Below are 19,848 nucleotides of genomic sequence, written 5' to 3'. Positions count from 1 at the left end.
ACAAATAATTTCTGTTCAAACTGTTGAGTTTTCTCTCAATTTTTGCATGCATCCAGTCCCACATATTAGGTAGTGAGGGGGAAGCTCAAAAGGAATACCTAGGTTACCTTATAATTTTACCAGGCACACCCCACTGCCACCCAAACTGACTCACCCACTCAGGAGGGTCATTAGACCAACCTAGTAAGGTAGACTTAGTTTGAGAAATCTTAGATCCAGAAGCATTACAAAAAAACTCTAACATGCTCGCTAGGTTAATCATTTATCTTCTTCTAATGCATGGAACAAGGCAGTGCCATCAGCAAATTAGATATTGAGTATTGTAGACTGATCTGGTAAACTGATACCCTTCACTTTAGGACCAAGTAATTCAGTTCTGAGTGCATGGTATAAAGCTTCTGATGCAATTGCAAACAGAGAGGGGGCCAATGGACACCCTTGTCTAATAGACCTGCCAAGGGGGAATGCATCAGTGAGCTCTCCATTGATATCTATATGTGTGTTAGCATCTTGGAATAGAACTTTGACCATCTTATAGTAGGATTCCGGAAAGCCAATAGCATCTAGAACCATTGAGATAAAGGACCACTCAACCTGTTCATATGCTTTTTCAAAATCAAGCAGCAGAATACCAGGCCCACCCCACTGCCACCCAGACTGACTCACCCACTCAGGAGGGTCATTAGACCAACCTAGTAAGGTAGACTTAGTTTGAGAAATCTTAGATCCAGAAGCATTACAAAAAAACACTAACATGCTTACTAGGTTAATCATTTATCTTCTTCTAATGCATGGAACAAGGCAGTGCCATCAGCAAATTAGATATTGAGTATTGTAGACTGATCTGGTAAACTGATACCCATCACTTTAGGACCAAGTAATTCAGTTCTGAGTGCATGGTATAAAGCTTCTGATGCAATTACAAACAGAGAGGGGGCCAACGAACACCCTTGTCTCATAGACCTGCCAAGGGGGAATGCATCAGCGAGCTCTCTATTGATATCTATTTGTGCGTTAGCATCTTGGAAAAGAACTTTGACCATCATGTAGTAGGATTCTGAAAAGCCAATAGCATCTAGAACCATTGAGATAAAGGACCACTCAACCTGGTCATATGCTTTTTCCCCAATGTTCCCTCTCTAATAGCTTCATTGCCTTTCCAACCCTATGGGTTACCTCCTCTCTATCTTCTTTGCTCTCCATCATATTAAAAACCCCACCAAGCACCCATGGTATATTTGGGAGTGAGTTAGCCATCCATTGCCACAGGGCTATTCTGTCTTTAAGATCATTGCGGGCATAGACTTAACAGATCCCAAACTTGAGGTTACATGTATTAGTAACAAACTTGATGCCTTCTATCAAAATAGAATAAACTATTTATATCTATCATCTCTAAACTTTGAAGTTTAGCCAATTATTATGTACTAATCAAAATCCTTCTAGACCATAAAGATTTTCCAGTTTCATATTATCTTTTGATTGTTAGTGATGAAAAAGGAGTGCAATTAATGGGTTCTGTTGACAACTGAAAATTCATAAAGCATGTTCCTTATTGAAAATTTAAAGAATCATACAACAAGAAATTTGATGCCTAAGTTAATTATACCATCATATTTTTTTATATTAGATGCAAAATAATCTATTAAAATCCTTACTCTGCATACATTGAACCACGGGGGCTTCACTTAGTGAACTTGGGTTATAGCACGTGTGTTCATGGCATACTAAAGAATCCCCCTATTTTCAAAAAATATTGCCTTAAACTCCTTTTTTGTCACCTCCTCCCAATACACGACCCAAAATAAAAGCCCCCCTATTTTCACCAATTATTGTATTTTTTTATAGCCGAAATTAAAAAACCCCCAATTTTCACCGATAGGCAATATATTGCACCCTCATTTTTTGGATATTAAATCCCCCAATATGAATGCATGTGATATAATATTGCCTAGCCAATGAAGCCCCCGTGCATTGAACGATCTTTTGTTTACACTAAAGATTTAGTCTATGGAACTTCTTCATTTGTCCATTATATTTGGCCATACTCTTGGGAGCAAAATCTAGATCGTTTTGACCTTTTGGGCTTCTGGCTTTCAAGCAAAAATATTGAACATGTTCTATGCTACTGAAAACTTTGGAACTGCAACTTTATCCTCAAAATTTTAAGTTCTAGTATAATGTTTCTTGTTCTCGCCAACTGAACTGTTAATTGTTCAAAACATGCAAAACCAAAGTGTTTCATGTTAGCATCCCACAAAGTGCATTCCTGCCCTTCAAATTTGATTACCTTTACATAGCACCATAGGTGTGGTGTCTTTTCTTACTCAAATGATTTTATCTCTGATTTGTGAAACCTAATTTACATACATAATAATTCCACGTCTAACAAATGGGATAGAAGTTGCTTTATATGGACTTTCGTTCCATAGTTATATTGATATGTTTTCTCTATTTTCCAATATTTATATATCAATGTATAAGAGTCAGTGCATGCTGTAATTAGTTCGTGGGTCTGTCAAATGTATTTTTTAAACATTCAGATGGTGAAGGACTTCATGTGGAAAGCATTTTAAAATTTAAACCTACACTTGAAAGTTGATTTATGATAACTAATATCTTGATTTAATTCTTTTTTGAAAGAATGTTATACTTCAAAGTTTAACATTTGTCATAGTGGAGCAATGAAAATATTATTTCAGCATCTTTTGTTTTATAAGTACTCAATTCTTGTGTTTCTATAAGTATAGAATTATAATTACAGCTAAATAAATAAGAAATAAATTAATATTCCCTAGTTTGTAATTCTGTGTTTGGGAATTAGTGATTTCAATCAACAAACCAACCTACAAGTTTCAAAATTAATAAATTCCTTGTATTGTAGTGGTTATGCTGATATTTTTACTATGCTAACTAGTCCTTTTGTCTGAGATTTTCTTCAGTTGGATTTGTAAGATGTTTTATTTTCTCAAAGAATTTGTCTTGAAGGATTCCATATTATAAGCAGTAAATTTTCTTGTCAATTCCAAAATTTTTCACAAGTAATGATTTGTTTTTATAATCTGATATCCTACACAGTGTACAGCTCATGGGATGTGGGAAAGTTGCAGTGTTTTCAATTGATTAAAAAACGTTTTGAAGGGCCAGGAGTACAGTTTTGTGTTATTGGAGATGGCATGGAAGAATGCCAAGCAGCAGAGAGCCTGAGCTGGCCTTTTGTGAAAATTGATCCACACCCAAATGGAGTACATCGGTTTCCGGGTCTCTCTCTTTCTACCATAAAACACTATCTGAACTGCATATATGATAGCTCTCAGAATGATGGTCCAGAAAAATAATGAGCTTGCATCGTGCTTATTCGTAGTAACTAGTAAGTAGTTCACTCTTAGTGACTTTCGCTTTTTATTCTTCAAACAAGTTGTGTTCCATAGTATAAAGTCGCATATATAGTTTATGGATTCCTTTTTCAATTTTAGTTAGCAGATACAGCAGCCGTGTTACTCATTGGACTAATTATAATGGTAATATATCTGTATTGGGGTACTTTGTGAGCGTACAGGAAGATATGTAGTATGTTGCTTTATTTGATTTTCTGCAAATTGAATTTTCTCTCCTTTTGCATTTAGTCTGATAAACTAGTCAAAAATCAGATTGAAGTCACGTGCTGATTTTCCAACCTCGAAATCTCAATTAAATTCACAAGCTTTTACAGGTCCAGCTATAAATGTTATCAAGGTACTTTGGTTCTTATCCAAAATCACCGCTTCTATGAATTTTAAGTGCTATGTATAGTCATGAAATGAGATCTCATAATTACAATCTGCAAGCATATGGTAAATTGAAAATAAGAAATCTATACAAAATTAATTATAGGATCATAAGTTTGCCAAATTCTCATAACATGGCAAAAACTATGAAATTTCAAATGGAATCCAAGAAAGTTGGTGTTGGAACAAGCTAGCAAGCGTTCACTTGGGAATGGTTTTGTTGCTGTTCCACAAATAACATCTTTCAGTAGCCATACAGGTGATTTCAAGATTGTCCCAAACCTTCATATTAAGATCCATTGTTGAAAGGTTTTGTTGGAAATGCCTGTTATAGCTGAATGTAACATTGCTTGTGGGTGTCCTAGAATCTTTTCAGTATATATATCGTCAAATTAAGATTTACTTTTTGGCGTATCTTAGGTTTTTAAAAAGAAATTTCAACACATAACAGGGTTTATAGTTGATTTTCCTTATATTAAGTTACCATAAGAATGTATTGAAATCAAACTTTGAAAACTATCGAAAGTTCATCTTCAAAGCAATTAATATTTTTTGTGCTTGTGCTTGTGCTTGAAAAAGTAACCAAGTGAAATTCAAAATTTATAATATAGACATCCAGCATTAATGATATAATGATAAAATGACACGCTTAGCATATAAATGTGTATATCTAATCTGAATGAGGCATCTCGAGAGTACACGTCATTTGGTTAGTGTTGACTGAAAAAAAGGTACTATTTTACAATAATTTCAACCTCATATGCTGCTAATTTTAGGGTCTGTAAAGTACAGTCTGAGTTGTACCTAGGCATACTTGTTGGTTTTAGACTTTCAGCAGTCTGGAAATACTATGAGCCATATCAAATGCTACTTTATGACTATTAGATCAATCTAACTTTATAATTGCCCAATCATGGTTCAAGCGTGTGCACACACATATACACACACTTAAGTTCACAAGTTGAGAACTTGATCTTTTAAATGACCAGAGTGACAAAAAATTGTGCAAATGTTTGAGAAAAGGATGGGTTATACCTCGTTGACCTCTAGGTAATAACTTGATCATCATGAAGATGCCTGCAAATGATTTAAAATAGATTAATACCTTGAGGCATGGGTATGGAATATGACAAACATGAGAAATACACAAGTGGACAACCTCACTTGATACCACTTCAGCAAACATCCTCTTCATTTCTTGGGAATAAATTTTTTCATATATATTTTTAGGACAAGTCAATTCTTCCTGTACAGTGACTGTGAATTCTATATGCCGGTCACTCTATCTAATCTTCTTGATGTAGTTAACACAATTGCACGTAGCAAACAAGAGAGGGAGGTGCATTGCCCACCTTTCGAGTTTTGAGTGTGAGAACTCTACATCTCTTGTTAGAAGCTACTTTTTGTAATTGTCCAAGTACTAATTTAATTCTTCTGAAAGATAGCTGTCGCTTTATTAAGATTTTGTTTTCTGCATATACTTCTATCTCTGTTTATTTGGTTGCATTTCTAGAATGATTGTTTATCGCTACAACTGATAAATTAAATACAAGAAATAATAATGTACATGACAATGCATACCAAACACGGCAGTAAAATATATCTTAATTCGCACAGTTGCTGAGAGGTACACAACCGTCAACCAACCGACACCTACCTATCCGAGAGTGACAACCTGCTTAATAGAATTAATTAATACATTGTCGGATAACGAATATTATCAAACATAACAACAGGCAATTTAAGCTGACAACAATGATATTATACTACAATTGTTGTAAGTATTTGCTTCCACCTAGAACAGATCAAAGTTCTAACAATATAGTGTTGTGTATCAGATTTCTAGCAAAGTCGAAATCATATGACAATGAGTTTTAACTATTAACTAAAGAAGTTTGAAGTTTGAGGTCTATTTAGTGTAAACATCTAGGAAACAGTAAAAAGCTTATGTACTTACACACAAAGATGTTCAATTGTGCGTTTAAATGATGAGAGCTATGTAAATTCCTTGAGTTTGAATGGTAGGTCGCCAAAAGTAAAATAGAAAAAATTCAACAAGTGAATAACCGATCAACTTAGTATTTTGGTTAAGAGTACCCAAATAATTTTTGATTTTTACAAAATGGGAAAACTTCAAGATATCAACAACTAAACAACTTAGTATTTTTGGTTAAGTCAAGGGTAACCCGCCAAAATTTGCAATTGATTTTATTGAATATTTAGCATTAATTAAATGTCTCGAAGACTTAATGATTACATAGGAGGTGGGTTCTACTCTTCAAACAGTAGATCATTGGCAAATTATGTCTACAAGTGTAATATATTGAAATTTTGATAGGTGTTTTTGATATTGGTAAAAGATACGATTACATAGCCCAGGTCCTGTTAAACAAAAAATGCCCAGGCCCTATTAAACAAAAAGGCCACAAAGGCAGATACTTTGAGTCTCACGAGAAGTGAGGCTCAAGTGCAGAAAGCAAATATTAACATAGACTGAAACACAAAGACTGGAGTAATACAACACATGGCAGGGGGACAGCCCAGAATCACGAATATAACAATAAAAGATTAAGACGCTAGCCATCTGCCAACTTGCTATTCAGTGCTGATAAAACTAAGTTTATCCATGAAGGAAACCTTCTTAAGAACTTTGCCTTTGTCTACATAATCATCCTTATAGCACATTGGCTTTCTGCTCGATGACCTTTGCCCTGGTTCCTTTGGTAGGAACTTCCAGCACCTCGTCTTTCTTTTACTGAAGCTCAGAGTGTAGGACGTAATTGCCAGTGGCCAAATTTTTAACTATTTCTCTACTGGAAGATACAACTTCATCTTGGTTCTTTCTTATTTCCTCTTGGTTCTTTCTTAGTTCTTCCATGCTCCGTTCAAGATTCTTCCATTTGTTGAACTTTGCAGCAAACTTTTCCACCTCTTCCCAAACTCTATTGCTTGCCACGTTGCTTTTCTAGTCTCTATTGCCTTTGTACACTTTCCATTTCATATCTTGTATTCTTTTCTTGGCTGTTAATTGTTGGGCAAGCATCCATTTCAAAGCATTACTGTGTAGTTGGAAGTATTTTGCAGTTTCCCCAATTTTTCCTTCATGATAGAATAGCCTTGGCAGTTTACTTTTAGACGTTTGTCTTTTTGTGTTGGGGATATATAATCACTCAAAGGATTGGGCTCTACTTTTTTTAGGGGTGTTAGAAGTGGAATGGTCCACAAGAGAGATATTGGCTTTATCAAGGGACATGGAAGAGGAGGGGTTGGGGTAACTCATCCTTTTCTTGGTTTGACCTTGGGGTGGGTAGACGGGTTCTCCTTGAGACTATTAGGAGGGGAATCGATGTGGCTAGAGGTTCTAGAGCCAACCATGTTAATGCTTTTTCCCTTCAAGTGAATTTGAGGGTTGGTAGAGTGTGAGGGTTCTAGTGGTAGAGAGGGCATAATAATTTTCACCCCGTAGTGGTATGTTTATTTCTAGTTGTAGAGGCCTTAGGCTTATGTTTTGAAGGGCCCACCAAAGAGTCACGGGGTGGGGGGTTGGTGTGGTGGCAGGGGTTTTAGCTAATTGGAATTTATATAAAGAGTATATTAGCCCTTGGTGAAGGAGCAAATCATGTTTACCCATTAGAATTTTATCGATTGACTCTTCAAGAGAACTATACATCCATTAAGAAAAGTTCATTTTAGTGTCATCTCAAGTGATTCAACATGGGAAATAGGTAAGATTAAAACCTTTAAAATATCCTTTTTAGTGTGATGTAGCACATTAAGGTCTTTGCAACTTCTTTCTAGTACTCAAGAAGATCGTCCCTTTTGAAGCCATTCTAGAATCTATTGAACTTTTCTCTTGGCCGCAAGAATTTATTCATTTCCCCATGATCATAGTTCTTGATCATCTTTTGAATTTTCCTTCGTTCCATCTCGAGTCTTGTAGCCAAAGCTATCAGGTTCTCTAGGACCTTAAACAAAATTCCTTTTATGAAGACCAAATAAACTTTCTATGAAGAGGCAAAACCATTGGACAAAACAAGATCATGATTGTTGATGGCGTCAAGGCAACATAAGAGGTTCCCCCTGCAAAAGATATCCCACACCTCTACTTTATTTTTCACTTTCTTGCGATTCATAGGCTCAAAATATTGATAGGTGTTAATGTACACATTTTAAATGTAAATTGATAAAAACCTTCAACAAAAATATAAAAATGCCTAAAATATAATTAAGGTCAAGGCAAAGGGAATGTTGAGATTAGCCATAAATTCAGGGGTTGTAAAGAATCACTATCAACATTACAAAGGAGATGGTCATATCAAAGAAAAGTTTCCAAAATTGAAGTATTCAAAATCAAAATTAAAGTGTTCAAAATTCAAGAGTTTGATTGGATGAAGTACATCTTTCTTATCAAATTTAGGTAGAAACTTAAGGGTAGATATACTCTTTGATTTTGGGGCTTAAATAATTTTGATTTTTTAAGGAGTGATGGTCACAAATAAAGTGAAGAGACTTATCAATACAAGAAAGATGCTTGTGTCACTATTCATAAAAATGTTGGTCATAAATCAAGTGAAGATAAGTATCAATGGAAGATGTTTGTGTTGATATTTGTGAAGCTCACACTAGATGGTGTGGTTGAAGTGGAGGAATCTAAAGTTAGTTGAATTAAGGAGGAACAAATAAAGTTGGAGGGATAATCTAATAATTCAAAGAAGAATTTCAAGCATGAAGTTGATTGTCAAAAAAATGAAAGGTAGACCATGAGATTAGTAAGTTTTATAAAATTCAATTGCTTGCCATTGAGTTATATAGACAATTGTAGCCTTTGAGTTTGATGATGTGATGAAGCAATTGCACAAGTATATGGACCACTTCAATTGCTCGCCATTGAGTTATATAGACAATTGTAGCCTTTGGGTTTGGTGAAGTGATGAAGCAATTGCACAAGTATTTGGACCACTATGTAATCTGTCCTAACAATTTGCCATGTGGCTAACATATTGTGGTGGTGTTGAAGAATGCCTACACAATTATTTTAGAGTTCAAAACAAGATCATCGTTAAGAATATGCAACCACAACCAAGAATTTATGATCTACTCGATTGAATGTAACATGCCAAGTACATAAGAACAAAGGGACTTAAAGTTGGGTTATTGTCAAGTTTAAATAAAATTATAGGATATATAGAAGAAAATATTTAAAACATATCAAGTATATTCTGAGTGAATTTTAGATTGTGTAGTAAACCCACAAGATTCATGATGTTGATGAATTTTGTCATTCATTTATTCTTCTCTTATAGTATGGTGGGTGGAATTCTTGTTTTCTACATGCACAGAGAAACATTTGCTTGACTTGAAGAAAAGTGATCTAGGATGTTGTTGTAATGAGAGTTTATGATTGATTTAACCTAGCCACAATAATCTTCTGACTTGATCAAATGAAGGAGCTTTGTGGGTGTTGTCAAATGTAGTTGAAGGTTCATTGTCTTATTCTCTAAATCACAATTGAATATACTTTCACATCAAGTTGTAAGTCATTTCCTTGAAGACAAAATAATGATAGTCCTAAATTGATGATTTGAACTTTAAAATCAACAATGTTCTAGTTTTGAAATTACCTTACTATTTCTCTCAACTTATCTAAATGGGCAATCCTAAACTACTTAACATATGGGATAGATGTAGGCAGTAGTAAATGGTGAAAACATAGGAACATTACTTAACAAGGAAGACAATTATGGCTTGCATTGATCATTGATGTCTTTATATTTACGTACAAACTTTTAATTGTACCACATGGTTTGGAACCATTGACTGTGGTTCATGGCTCCAATGATTCCTTTTTCGTAAGTAATATGTTCAATAAAGCCCCAAGTAAGTGTGTAAGGCACTTCAAATGCACTGGTTTCTTAAAAATACATACAAGGCACCAAGAAGTATTTTATTCTCTTGTAGGCAAATTTTAGCCTTGAGCACCTTGATACAATTTAAATAATTCACTCATGAGGTGCATAGGAAAAAGTATATAATAGTTTGAAAAGTTTTTATGAGGTGGATTATAAATGATATAATTGCTACATGCACTAGTTACAACTAGGTGGCATACACAATAGTCCCTCTTAAATTTGGGGTCATTTCTCATTTACGAGTTGTAAGCCAATTTAAATGTGCAACTTTGGTCTTATTTAAGTTTAGTAGCTGAAGTACATCATAGATTATGAAAATAATTGTGTGGATCCAAACAATATCAAGAACATTCAATGATTAGAACTTGTTTTATTTATAAATTTCAATGGGTCATTAGTTTTGAGTTTCTCATCTTTCCATTTGTTGGATCAAATCATGCAAGATAGCTCAGTATTTGAGTGGACATAACATGAAGCATTTAGGGAACTCAAAGTCATGCTTTTTTGGATGACCATCTTTTCAATCTTTGACATCGATGCCTTCAAAATCAAGACTAATGCATTGAATTTCACATTTGGTGTTGTACATACTCAATATAGACATCTTGTTGCATACTATTCATAAACATTTAGTGAACACATGTGACAATACTCTTTACAAGATGCATCTCTACACATTTGTTCAAGCCATGAAATAATAGGGACATTATATTGTAGGTGAGGATCATTATTCACTTGATCAAAAGATTATTTGGCCTCTTTATATACCAAAAAACTTGGGGATTGCAAGCCACATGAATTAGATATATTTGCAATAGTTTTATTTAGCAATCAAGTGTAAACAATGAGTTTGATTTTTGAAGCAATGGTTGTCATAAGTCAAGTAAAGATGCTTATAAATGGGTAAAAGTACAACAATAGGTCCCCCTTTTAGGAGGACAGGGAAAATTAATGATGCAATCTAGTACAAACACATCTGGGTTTGACCAAAGATAGGTTCAGTCAAAATTGCTTAGATCAAATCTTGTTAACACCCTTGTAGTGCCTCATGGCAAGAAGACTTCGATTGAAGTGGTTTATATTAGATTGAAGCCACTTCAACTATAATATGAGCATGGTAGATATTTTATGGTATGTTGTGGAAAAGTCTCTTTTGATCAAACTTGCTCCTGCTGCCCCAAACTCCCCCACTTAATCTCTAGTTGTCTTTCTAACTATTTTTTTCTTTTCTTAGTGATTTTCGATTATTTAAATTTAAATTTTAAATTAAGTTTACCTTTTTTGTTCATTTTTTTTAATAAGGAAAACACATTAAGCATGAAATATATTAGATAAGAGAAATATACAATAATAGAGAAAAATATAAACAAGAAGCCTAGAAGAAGAGGCTACGAACAAAATGGGAGCAAGTTTCAACCCATAAGTAGCAATAAAGACTGAAAGTAAACTAATATGGAAGGGCTGCACAAAATATGGGAGTTGAACTCGACAATTGAGGCAACAGAGGAACTAGATAGGGGAAGAGAACGAGGATCATAAACTTGAATTTTGTTCATATTTAAAAAAATAAGTATAAATTTAAAGAATTCTTACTTTTTAATTAAACACTTATAATTTTAAAATCAATAAAATTAAATGATCAATATATTTATAAATTAATATAATTGTAAAATAAAAATTATATTATTAAATTTGAAAAAATGATAAAAACTTAAATTAATAAAATGAAAAAAATTACGATATTCAATAAAATAATAAAATAAGTATATTAATAAAGTATTATAAGATTAGAAATTGATAAATTATAAATTAAAAAATAAATTATAAAATTAATAAAATTGTGAAATTAGAGAGATCATAAAATTATGAAATGATAAAATAAAAAATAGTAAAATGAATGCAATTATAAAATTAGTTAAGTAATAAACTTCAAAAATCAATATAATAAAATAGGTTATAAAATCATAACACTAATATAAGCAAGTCTCTAATTTTTTTATTAGATTAAGCAAGAAAATAAGGGCCTTGACCCTTTACAAAAGCTATCATAAGGTTGTAAAAGACACCTTGAGCTTGACTACTACAACAATTTTTTTAAAACAATTACAAACAAAAGATAGAGTGGATGATGACTTTGGTGCCACCTCGCATGAGATGAGGTTTCCCAATGGTAAAAAGGAATTCTATGGCTAAATATATTGTTAAAGGGTTTGAGGATAAAGAACGAGCCAACAATTGTTTGGCTAGGTTAGGGGAAGAATATCCCCCCTGGAGTCTACAGATGCCCTAGAAGTAACCAACAATTTTGACTTTATTTTAGAGGTTCATTCTAAGAATTTTGCTCTTGTTAAGGAGTAAGGATTTGTATTCCTAAGGGGTAGATCCTTCCCCTCCAACCCCCCAGACTATTGTTTGCCCCGAGCTTGACTCCACGAAACCTTAAATGTGGCCGATAAAGATAGTGCCTATTTTGATATCATTACTGCTGACCCGCCAATTAAAGCATCTAGCCTTGATAAGTCTCTCAATCTTGGCGTAGTACCTTATGGTGCTACTAAGTTGAACAAATATGAAAATTCCCTTGAGGATATTTGTTTTGAGTCTAAAGTGGAGGCAGAGTTGAATTCCAACAACTCGTTCACTAGTGGGGATCTAGAGTGTGAGCTTGATATTCAAGGGGATGTTGATCTCGACTATGGTGAAACTCTTGTGCCTGTTGGTAAAGGCAAATTCATCCGAGCCAGATGAAAAAGAGGGAGGCCTAAAGGCTCTAAAGGCAAAATATCCCCCCTCCCTAAAAAGCTTGATTCTAAGGCAGAATTCCCCAAGTCTTTCAGCAGCTTTATGGTTGCCAAGAAGTCTAAATAAAATATATGTTAATGATGATGAAAAATGCATCTCTTGGAACATTTGGGGGCTTGAATCCCTTGATAGGAAGCATGTGGTCAAAAGGTTTCTCAATCAACATAGGGATACAAACATAGTAATGCTTCAAGAAGTCAAAGCAATTAAGTTTACCCTATTAGTAAACTTGAAATTTATATGGAAAGATGCTTGTCAAATCGCCACCAAACACGAGAAATAAAAAGGTGGTGTTGTCCAACTTATTAATGGTAAATGGAAGGATTTAATCTTGGATTTTGGCTCCTCACCATGTAATAGACTATATAGGCTACTTTTAACCCGTGTAACATGAAAAATGGGGTCTGCTCTATATATGCTTCCAATGATTATAGAGAGAGAACATAGATGTTGGCCTTGCTCCATGTGTATTCGTGAGAGATTTTTTATATGTAAACTCTTGTGTGCCCATCCTCCAAGTATCTCTCAAATTTTTTTCTTTGCTAATCTCATCACAATAGTGACTTGCACATCAACAAGGTAAAATGTGAGTCTTCTAAAATACTCAGTAAGCACCCTAGCTTTGCCCTAATACTTATCCTCATTTCTAATTTCCATATGCACCATAAAATTTCACAAGGTAGTATAAACCAAAACAGATTACAATCCTTTCTTAAACCATGCACAAAGCCAGTGACAATGTTCAGAATGTTAACAATATCAACAATAATAATACCAAATAGGAGCTAAATTTCCTTAGCTATTATGCAATCAAAGAATAAATGGTTAGCAGTTTTTGCTACTTTACATACACTACACAAATCAACAACATGTTGCTCATTCTTGAAGGGCAGTCTATTAAGAATAAATAACCATTTGAAGCATTTCTTTTTAGGAGCCACAATACATGAGTTGAATATTAGAGCAATTCATACTCGGATGGGAGAGGAAATAAGAAGAGGCACTTTGTTAAATGGGAATGGTGTTGTATGGATAAAAGGATGGGGGGCCTGGGGTTGAAGGACCTCAAACTTCAAGGTATTGCTCTTGCTGCTAAATGGATGTTTCATGTGTTGGAAGGAGAAAAACCTTGGAAGGTTCTTGTTAGGAATAATATTAGGATGACTGTACCTAAACAACCCAAATCCTAGAAGTCTCTCCCCTTTAGTGATCTAGTTGTTGGGAACTTCCCTGTCTCCACGATAGGCTCTTTTGTGTTTAAAGCTATTTGGAAAGCTTGGGAAACTGTTAGGACATGGGTCTCTAATTGTAGGGTCAACAGTAATAGTAATATTAGTGGGGAGAGGTCTATATGGTGGAATCTTTTCCACAAAGACTAACTCCTTGCTCTTATTCAAGGCTCCTAGCTAAGAGCTGGGATGGTAAAGGTATATGCTGTTTTAAAGATATTATCATTAATGATCATCTTATCTTGTGGGTTGAATTGTCTTAGGAATTTCATATTCCTGTGTCCAGTTGGAGGACTTATTCTATGCGTCGAGAGGCTTGCAATATTCTCCAACTCCCTAAACCTTGTATGGTTAACAATTGCATGTTTCTTACTTGCACCTGGATGGATGGCACTCCGCTTGTGAGGACAAAAGAAACACTTGTTTATAATGCTTTATGTTGTAGTGATGATATTATTTGTCATATTAATGCAACGTGGCATGTTGGTTTCTCTAACAAACAATGACATAATACATTTATTAGACTATGGAGTAGTACTATGGCTCCTAAAAAGAAATGCTTCAAATGGTTATTTATTCTTAATAGACTGCCCTTCAGGAATGAGCAACATGCTGTTGATTTGTGTAGTGTATGTGAAGTAGCAGAAATTGCTAACCATTTATTCTTTGATTGCATAATAGCTAAGGAAATTTAGCTCCTATTTGGTATTATTATTGCTAACACTATTAACATTATGAACATTGTCACTGGCTTTGTGCATGGTTTAAGAAAGGAATGCAATTTGTTTTGGTTTATTCTACCTTGTGAAATTTTATGGTTCTTATGGAAAATTAGAATTGAGGATAAGTATTAGGACAAAGCTAGGGTGCTTACCGAGTCTTTTAGAAGATTCACATTTTACCTTGTTGATGCGCAGGTCACTATTGTGATGAGAATAGATAGGAAAAAGTTTGAGAGATACTTGGAGGATGGGCACACAAGAGTTTACACATCAGAAATCTCTCACGGTTACACATGGAGCAGGGCCAACATGGAGAGGACCCCATTTGTCAATGCATTAGCAACCTTTATGAATGAGATCAATGAGGGCAGAAATATGAAGAGATAATACATTGCCCAAGTTGGCAGCCCATGGTGCACTCCCAATTAGGAATGCCAGACAAGTGATTTGGATGGAGCGTCCCCTTGGCTGGACAACTTGGGTGGATCAGTGAATATGAGAGCATACAATCTCTGTTTTTTGATTTGTATAGAGCATTTAGTGGTTGTTTTGTACATAACATATAATTATTTAGTGTCTGTTATAGTTTATTGAGTCTCATACCATAATCATGTTGATAGTTAGATGGTCAAATTTTGATCAAGTCTTGGACATAATTGATGTTATATTGTTAGTATAGGTTGTCATTATAATCCGGTACAAAATACTGTTACATGTATTGTTTTTTTGCTATAATCAATTTTTTAAAAAGGGCCCCTTGAGCTGGCCAAAAATAAGAAAAAAACATCACAATGAAAAAAATGATGAACTACTACAACAAAATTATTTAAAACAATTACAAATAAAAGATAGAGTTGAGACCTTTGGGGTTCGTCTTTGGCAATACTAGGTCTAGTATGAATTGGCCTCTTACCAAACCCACTAGCATGAGTTTGGGGTGACGATTTAGAAAGATCTTTTGTCCTCCTAACAATAGTCCAAGAAATATTTTATTCTAGATTCTCCAAACAAGAGGAAGTGGGGGATTTCCCCATCAAAAGACCATCAACATGTGAAGAAAGAGCAATGGAATAATGAGGTGAAAAGTGACCTTTCACCATATGAGTAATATGTAGTTGATGTAAAGTCTAAGGTAAAGTGGTTGTGAGATTGAGGCAAGAGGTTCTTTAATAGTGCCCGAAGGGCATGTTAGAGCTACACCAAAAACTAAAAAATCATCATAATTTTAAGAAGAGCCATCTAACAAAAAATTAGGGCTATGAATAGTCAAGTGATCATTCTTCCACCAAATAGCAACACCCTTATGTTGAGAGAGGTCAATCCATAACAAGGTGATAGATGGAGAAGTATTGTCTAAATTTGAAGGGAAGACCCTCATAATCAAGAGGTTGAGTCCAAGGCCTTTACCCTACCATCAAAACCACATCTCCTTGTAGAGGCTTGGAGATGTCAATGCCCATCATAATGCAAGGAAAAGTAGAGTATCCCATGTAGGAAGTGTAATCATTGGCCTTTAAAAAGAAATTAATATAGTTGCCTATGGCCTCATAAACATGAAACCTCCTAAAATTAGAAAGGAAGATTAATAATTCTAACACACATTAGATGCACATTTAGAGGCTTAGTAAGAGGGTTAAAAGAAGTTGACCAAGGCTTTATGGAGAGAGAGTGCTCTCCCCAAGACCAAAAGCTACCTAGCACTAAATCTCTATTAAACAACCTAAGACCCATTTGTGAAGGTCAAGTAGAGAAGGTTAGAGGTTGTAGAATCTAGACACTAGATCCCTACGTTGATAAAATTCCTCGTTTTCCACCACATCCTTGCAATAAACAACCATCTTGAAGGATTTGGCACAAGATATGGGACAAATTTTCTCCCTCAAAGGACAAGCAACAAATTTTGCAAAGCTTTGGCCACCAATGGTAGTGTTGGAAATTGTTGTCATTGATGTCAAAGGTCATCCATTGAGTTTTATGTAGACATCAAATTAGCTCTAGTACTCAGTTTGGAAGTCTTTGTATTTAAATTCAATGAATGATTTTTTCTTTATTTCTACATGGGTCGACCAATTCCTTGCACTTTTTGGAGGAGTTTAAAGAGTTTAAGAATTGCAACTTATTTTTTTCCATTTTTGTGGCTAGCCTCCCTCCTTGTGGTACCCAATTTTGGGAAATTTATTTTTAGAAATTAAGTTTCTTGAAGAAGGCCAACCCCCTTGAGAGGTGCAAATTAAATAAAATAAAATAAATTATTTTGTTGGGGTTGACCTTCTTGGCTTGGGCATATGTGTTGGTATAAATAAGAGGTCATTGGGGTACATTTCAAACAAGAAAATCATTGAGTATTATTCCATCAATAGAAAATTTGGAGTAGACCTTAGAAGCATATCTAAGGTGATTTTAAGAGTAGTTTTGTAGGCAAATTTTTGTAGACCTAAAGGGCATATTGTAGTAGACCTAAGAGTAGACCTTGAGGGGAATCTGTGCAAATCTAAATGGCAAATAATTGCAGATTTGAAGGTTTAGTTGTTGTAGATTTCAAAGGCCATTTATTGTAGATTTGAAGGACATTTTATGCAGACCTTGATGGAGAAGTCCAAAAACTGAGTCACATCAAGCATATAAAGACTTTCGTCGAGCTTATTTGCATCTTAATGCTATAGATTATGCCACTCTTCTTAGCAAAGTGGTAGGACTTCCAGATGCCAAGGAGTTTCAACCATGGATGTTGTTGTTTATACAAACCATCCTTGCCAAAAAAGAGTGTATAGTATGGGGAAGAATGATAAGTGACAATTTGAATGAGCAGTTGTGGAGAGTGAAGACCGACTCCAAATATTATATGACCTCATATGTGATGTACTTGCGTGCTGCTTAGGCCACTTATCTAGGGCTAAGGAGACAAGGATCCCTTACAGATCCAAAAACACATGTGTAACCATTATTCTCAATTGCCACATAAGCTGCACCCGATATCCATGTGACAGGATGATTGTCTTGGAATTGTGCAAATAGATTGTAGATGCACATAAATTTATCAAGAGTAAGCATAAGCCTTGCTTCCAACTACTTGTAAGAGTAGGAGCACACTCATGCCTAGAGATAAAAGCTATCAAAAATGTAGAAGTAGAGCTCCTTGAGTTCTCCTTGAAACAATTAAAGGTAGAGTGCAACAAACGTTTAGTAAGATCATGGGCTCACATTTCAAGCATGTACCTGATAGTGAAGATTAATGGGGAAACTGTGCTAATGATCATGAGTTAGAGTACATGATTATTGCATGGAGCTTGATTTGGCACAAGAAGTAGATAAGTTGTGGATATTTGATTAGGTGAGAAAGCATGATAGTGAGAATAGGTTACATTCTTTGTATAATGACAAAATAATTTTTGATATTCCAATTCACAATGTTGATCCCAACTGCTTGGAGATAGAATATATGAACAAAAGGGAATGATATGTAAGACATTATACTAATGAAAGGCTGGGGCACCCTTATGACATGTTGTCCATCCCCCAAGTAGAAACTCAATTGTTGTGAGATGGAGCAAGTACTTTAAAGGGTAAGAAGGTTTTCACTTCATCAAGAAGATAACCACCTCCTACTAAGAACCTTACTGGACATGCAAGGTCCTATGTGGAGAAGGTTCCATTAAAGGTTCATAAGCAATGGAACAAAAGAAAGGAACTCAAGAGGCACCTTCTTCCAATACTCCTCAATTTGGAAAGAGAAAAGAAACTCCTTGGAGTGCCTCCTTCATCTTCCATCCATTAGAGAACTAGGTTGACTTAGGCAAAGGAGAAGCTCAAAGAAATTCCTAAAGAAGAACTAATGTTATATAGAAGATTGAGGAAAGGCCCTAAAGGACTACCTCCTATAAGAGTAATCAAGGATTGGTTAGAAGAAGAAGATGAGGATGACCTTGGACCTCTATTGTAAAGAAGGAAAAGAACAAAGCTTGATGTTACAACTCAGAAACCAGATGATGAAGTGCATCAATAACTCACTGTAACATGCTCTGGGCAACACACTATTGCCCTTGAAGAAGAAGGCCCTCAACCATCCTCTTGAGTAGAGGTTCCACAAGAACATGTAATATAATCACATCTGCCTCAAGATACGATCCATATAGAATTTGACACTGAGGTTGAGGCTGAAAAGGGGATTGAGCTAGAAAAAGAAATACCTGTGGTTGAAGGAGAAGTGAGGTGTGAATGAGGCATTCCATAAGAAAATGTGCCAATTGAAGAAATACCACAAGTGGACAATGCGGTTCCTTCGAATCAAGTGCAATCACAACCTTCTAGTACTGCTTCAAAGACTGAAACATTTGATAAGGCTACCAAAGAAACATTGCTTTCTATGTTAGGTAGGGATCTTGCAGAAGGTCAATAACAAACACATGAGGACCTCCCACCACATTTTGAGCATACAAAAGTTAATGAGCCTTTATGAAACGAAGAGCGAGAAGCTCTTCATGAGGAAGAACAACAAGATAACATATCAATGTCAACTAGTTAAGTTCAACAATAAGAACATGATACATCAATGGGAGAATAAGAGCACCATGAAGAACATAAGGAAGATACACAGGATAAGGGTCAAGAAGAAATTGAGCACTCCCATGTTGAGGAGATTCATGAAAATGTGGGAGGTCAGAGTGAGGAATATATTGAGGATTTCAGAAACCAAGAAAGAGAGGAACAACCTCAAGACAACACAGGTCGACAACAAATTGAAATTGTTGGTATAGGCTCAACTCCTACTTGGTTGGCAAGAACCTTTGCACGTAGAGAAATAAAGTACAAGGAAGTTGAAGAAGCTGATTTCTCTATGCTAGAGAAGATCTTCAATACCCTTGAGCCAAATAAGCGTGCTAGGTAACTTTTAGTAGTTACTACTAATGCATCTGGCCTTCAAAAGGCCTAAATAGCTATGCCTCTAGTTGACAAATTTGAAACTGAAATGGGGCCTAAAGACTACCAAATCTAAGAAGTAGATTTGGGACAACAAAATAAAGAAGGAGAAAGACATTCTTTGCACCAAGCAGTGCATACAATATTTCGAAAAATGGATAAAAAAGAAGAAACTAAAGAGTTGAAAGCTTAGAATGCAGGATTAAAGTATATCAGTCAACTCCTTGGGCCTATTGACACAAGTGCTCCTTCTACCATTACACAGGCTACATTGAGATCTTGGTTGATTATGACTATTCACAAAATCAATTGACTATAAGTATAGATGAATCAATTCTCTTATGGGACGGTTATCTTCCAACGCTCTAGTTGGTGAAAGATATACATGAACAATTGTTACATGATAAGGCAGTCTTATCAGAAGATTCAGATAGGGATACTATGGTGGAATGGATCCGGGCAAGAAAGATGGTTGTGTTGGAGTACAAGAAGGCTAAGAATA

General features: G+C 35.1%; 1 protein-coding gene across 3 annotated transcripts in view; it reads left to right on the top strand.

Annotated features, from left to right (window-relative positions):
- The window catches only part of LOC131034951 (eyes absent homolog), a 142,747-nt gene extending 127,616 nt beyond the window's left edge, over positions 1–15,131 (top strand). Inside the window, exons 7-8 of one of the 3 annotated variants that reach the window (XM_057966565.2) lie at positions 3,079–3,370; positions 14,625–15,131. In XM_057966565.2, coding sequence (XP_057822548.2) covers positions 3,079–3,338 — 260 coding nt within the window. In that variant the 3' untranslated portion in view covers positions 3,339–3,370; positions 14,625–15,131. Of the gene's footprint in view, positions 1–3,078; positions 3,610–3,650; positions 4,147–14,624 lie in introns of those variants that run through there. The other 2 variants (XM_057966566.2, XM_057966564.2) reach the window with 2 other exon arrangements.
- Positions 15,132–19,848: the final 4,717 nt, after the last annotated feature.

The sequence above is a fragment of the Cryptomeria japonica genome, chromosome 8 (assembly GCF_030272615.1).
Source record: "Cryptomeria japonica chromosome 8, Sugi_1.0, whole genome shotgun sequence".
In the NCBI taxonomy this organism is placed as follows: domain Eukaryota; kingdom Viridiplantae; phylum Streptophyta; class Pinopsida; order Cupressales; family Cupressaceae; genus Cryptomeria; species Cryptomeria japonica.
Note: the sequence above shows the minus strand (reverse complement) of the source record. Positions and strands in the feature narration are given on the sequence as shown.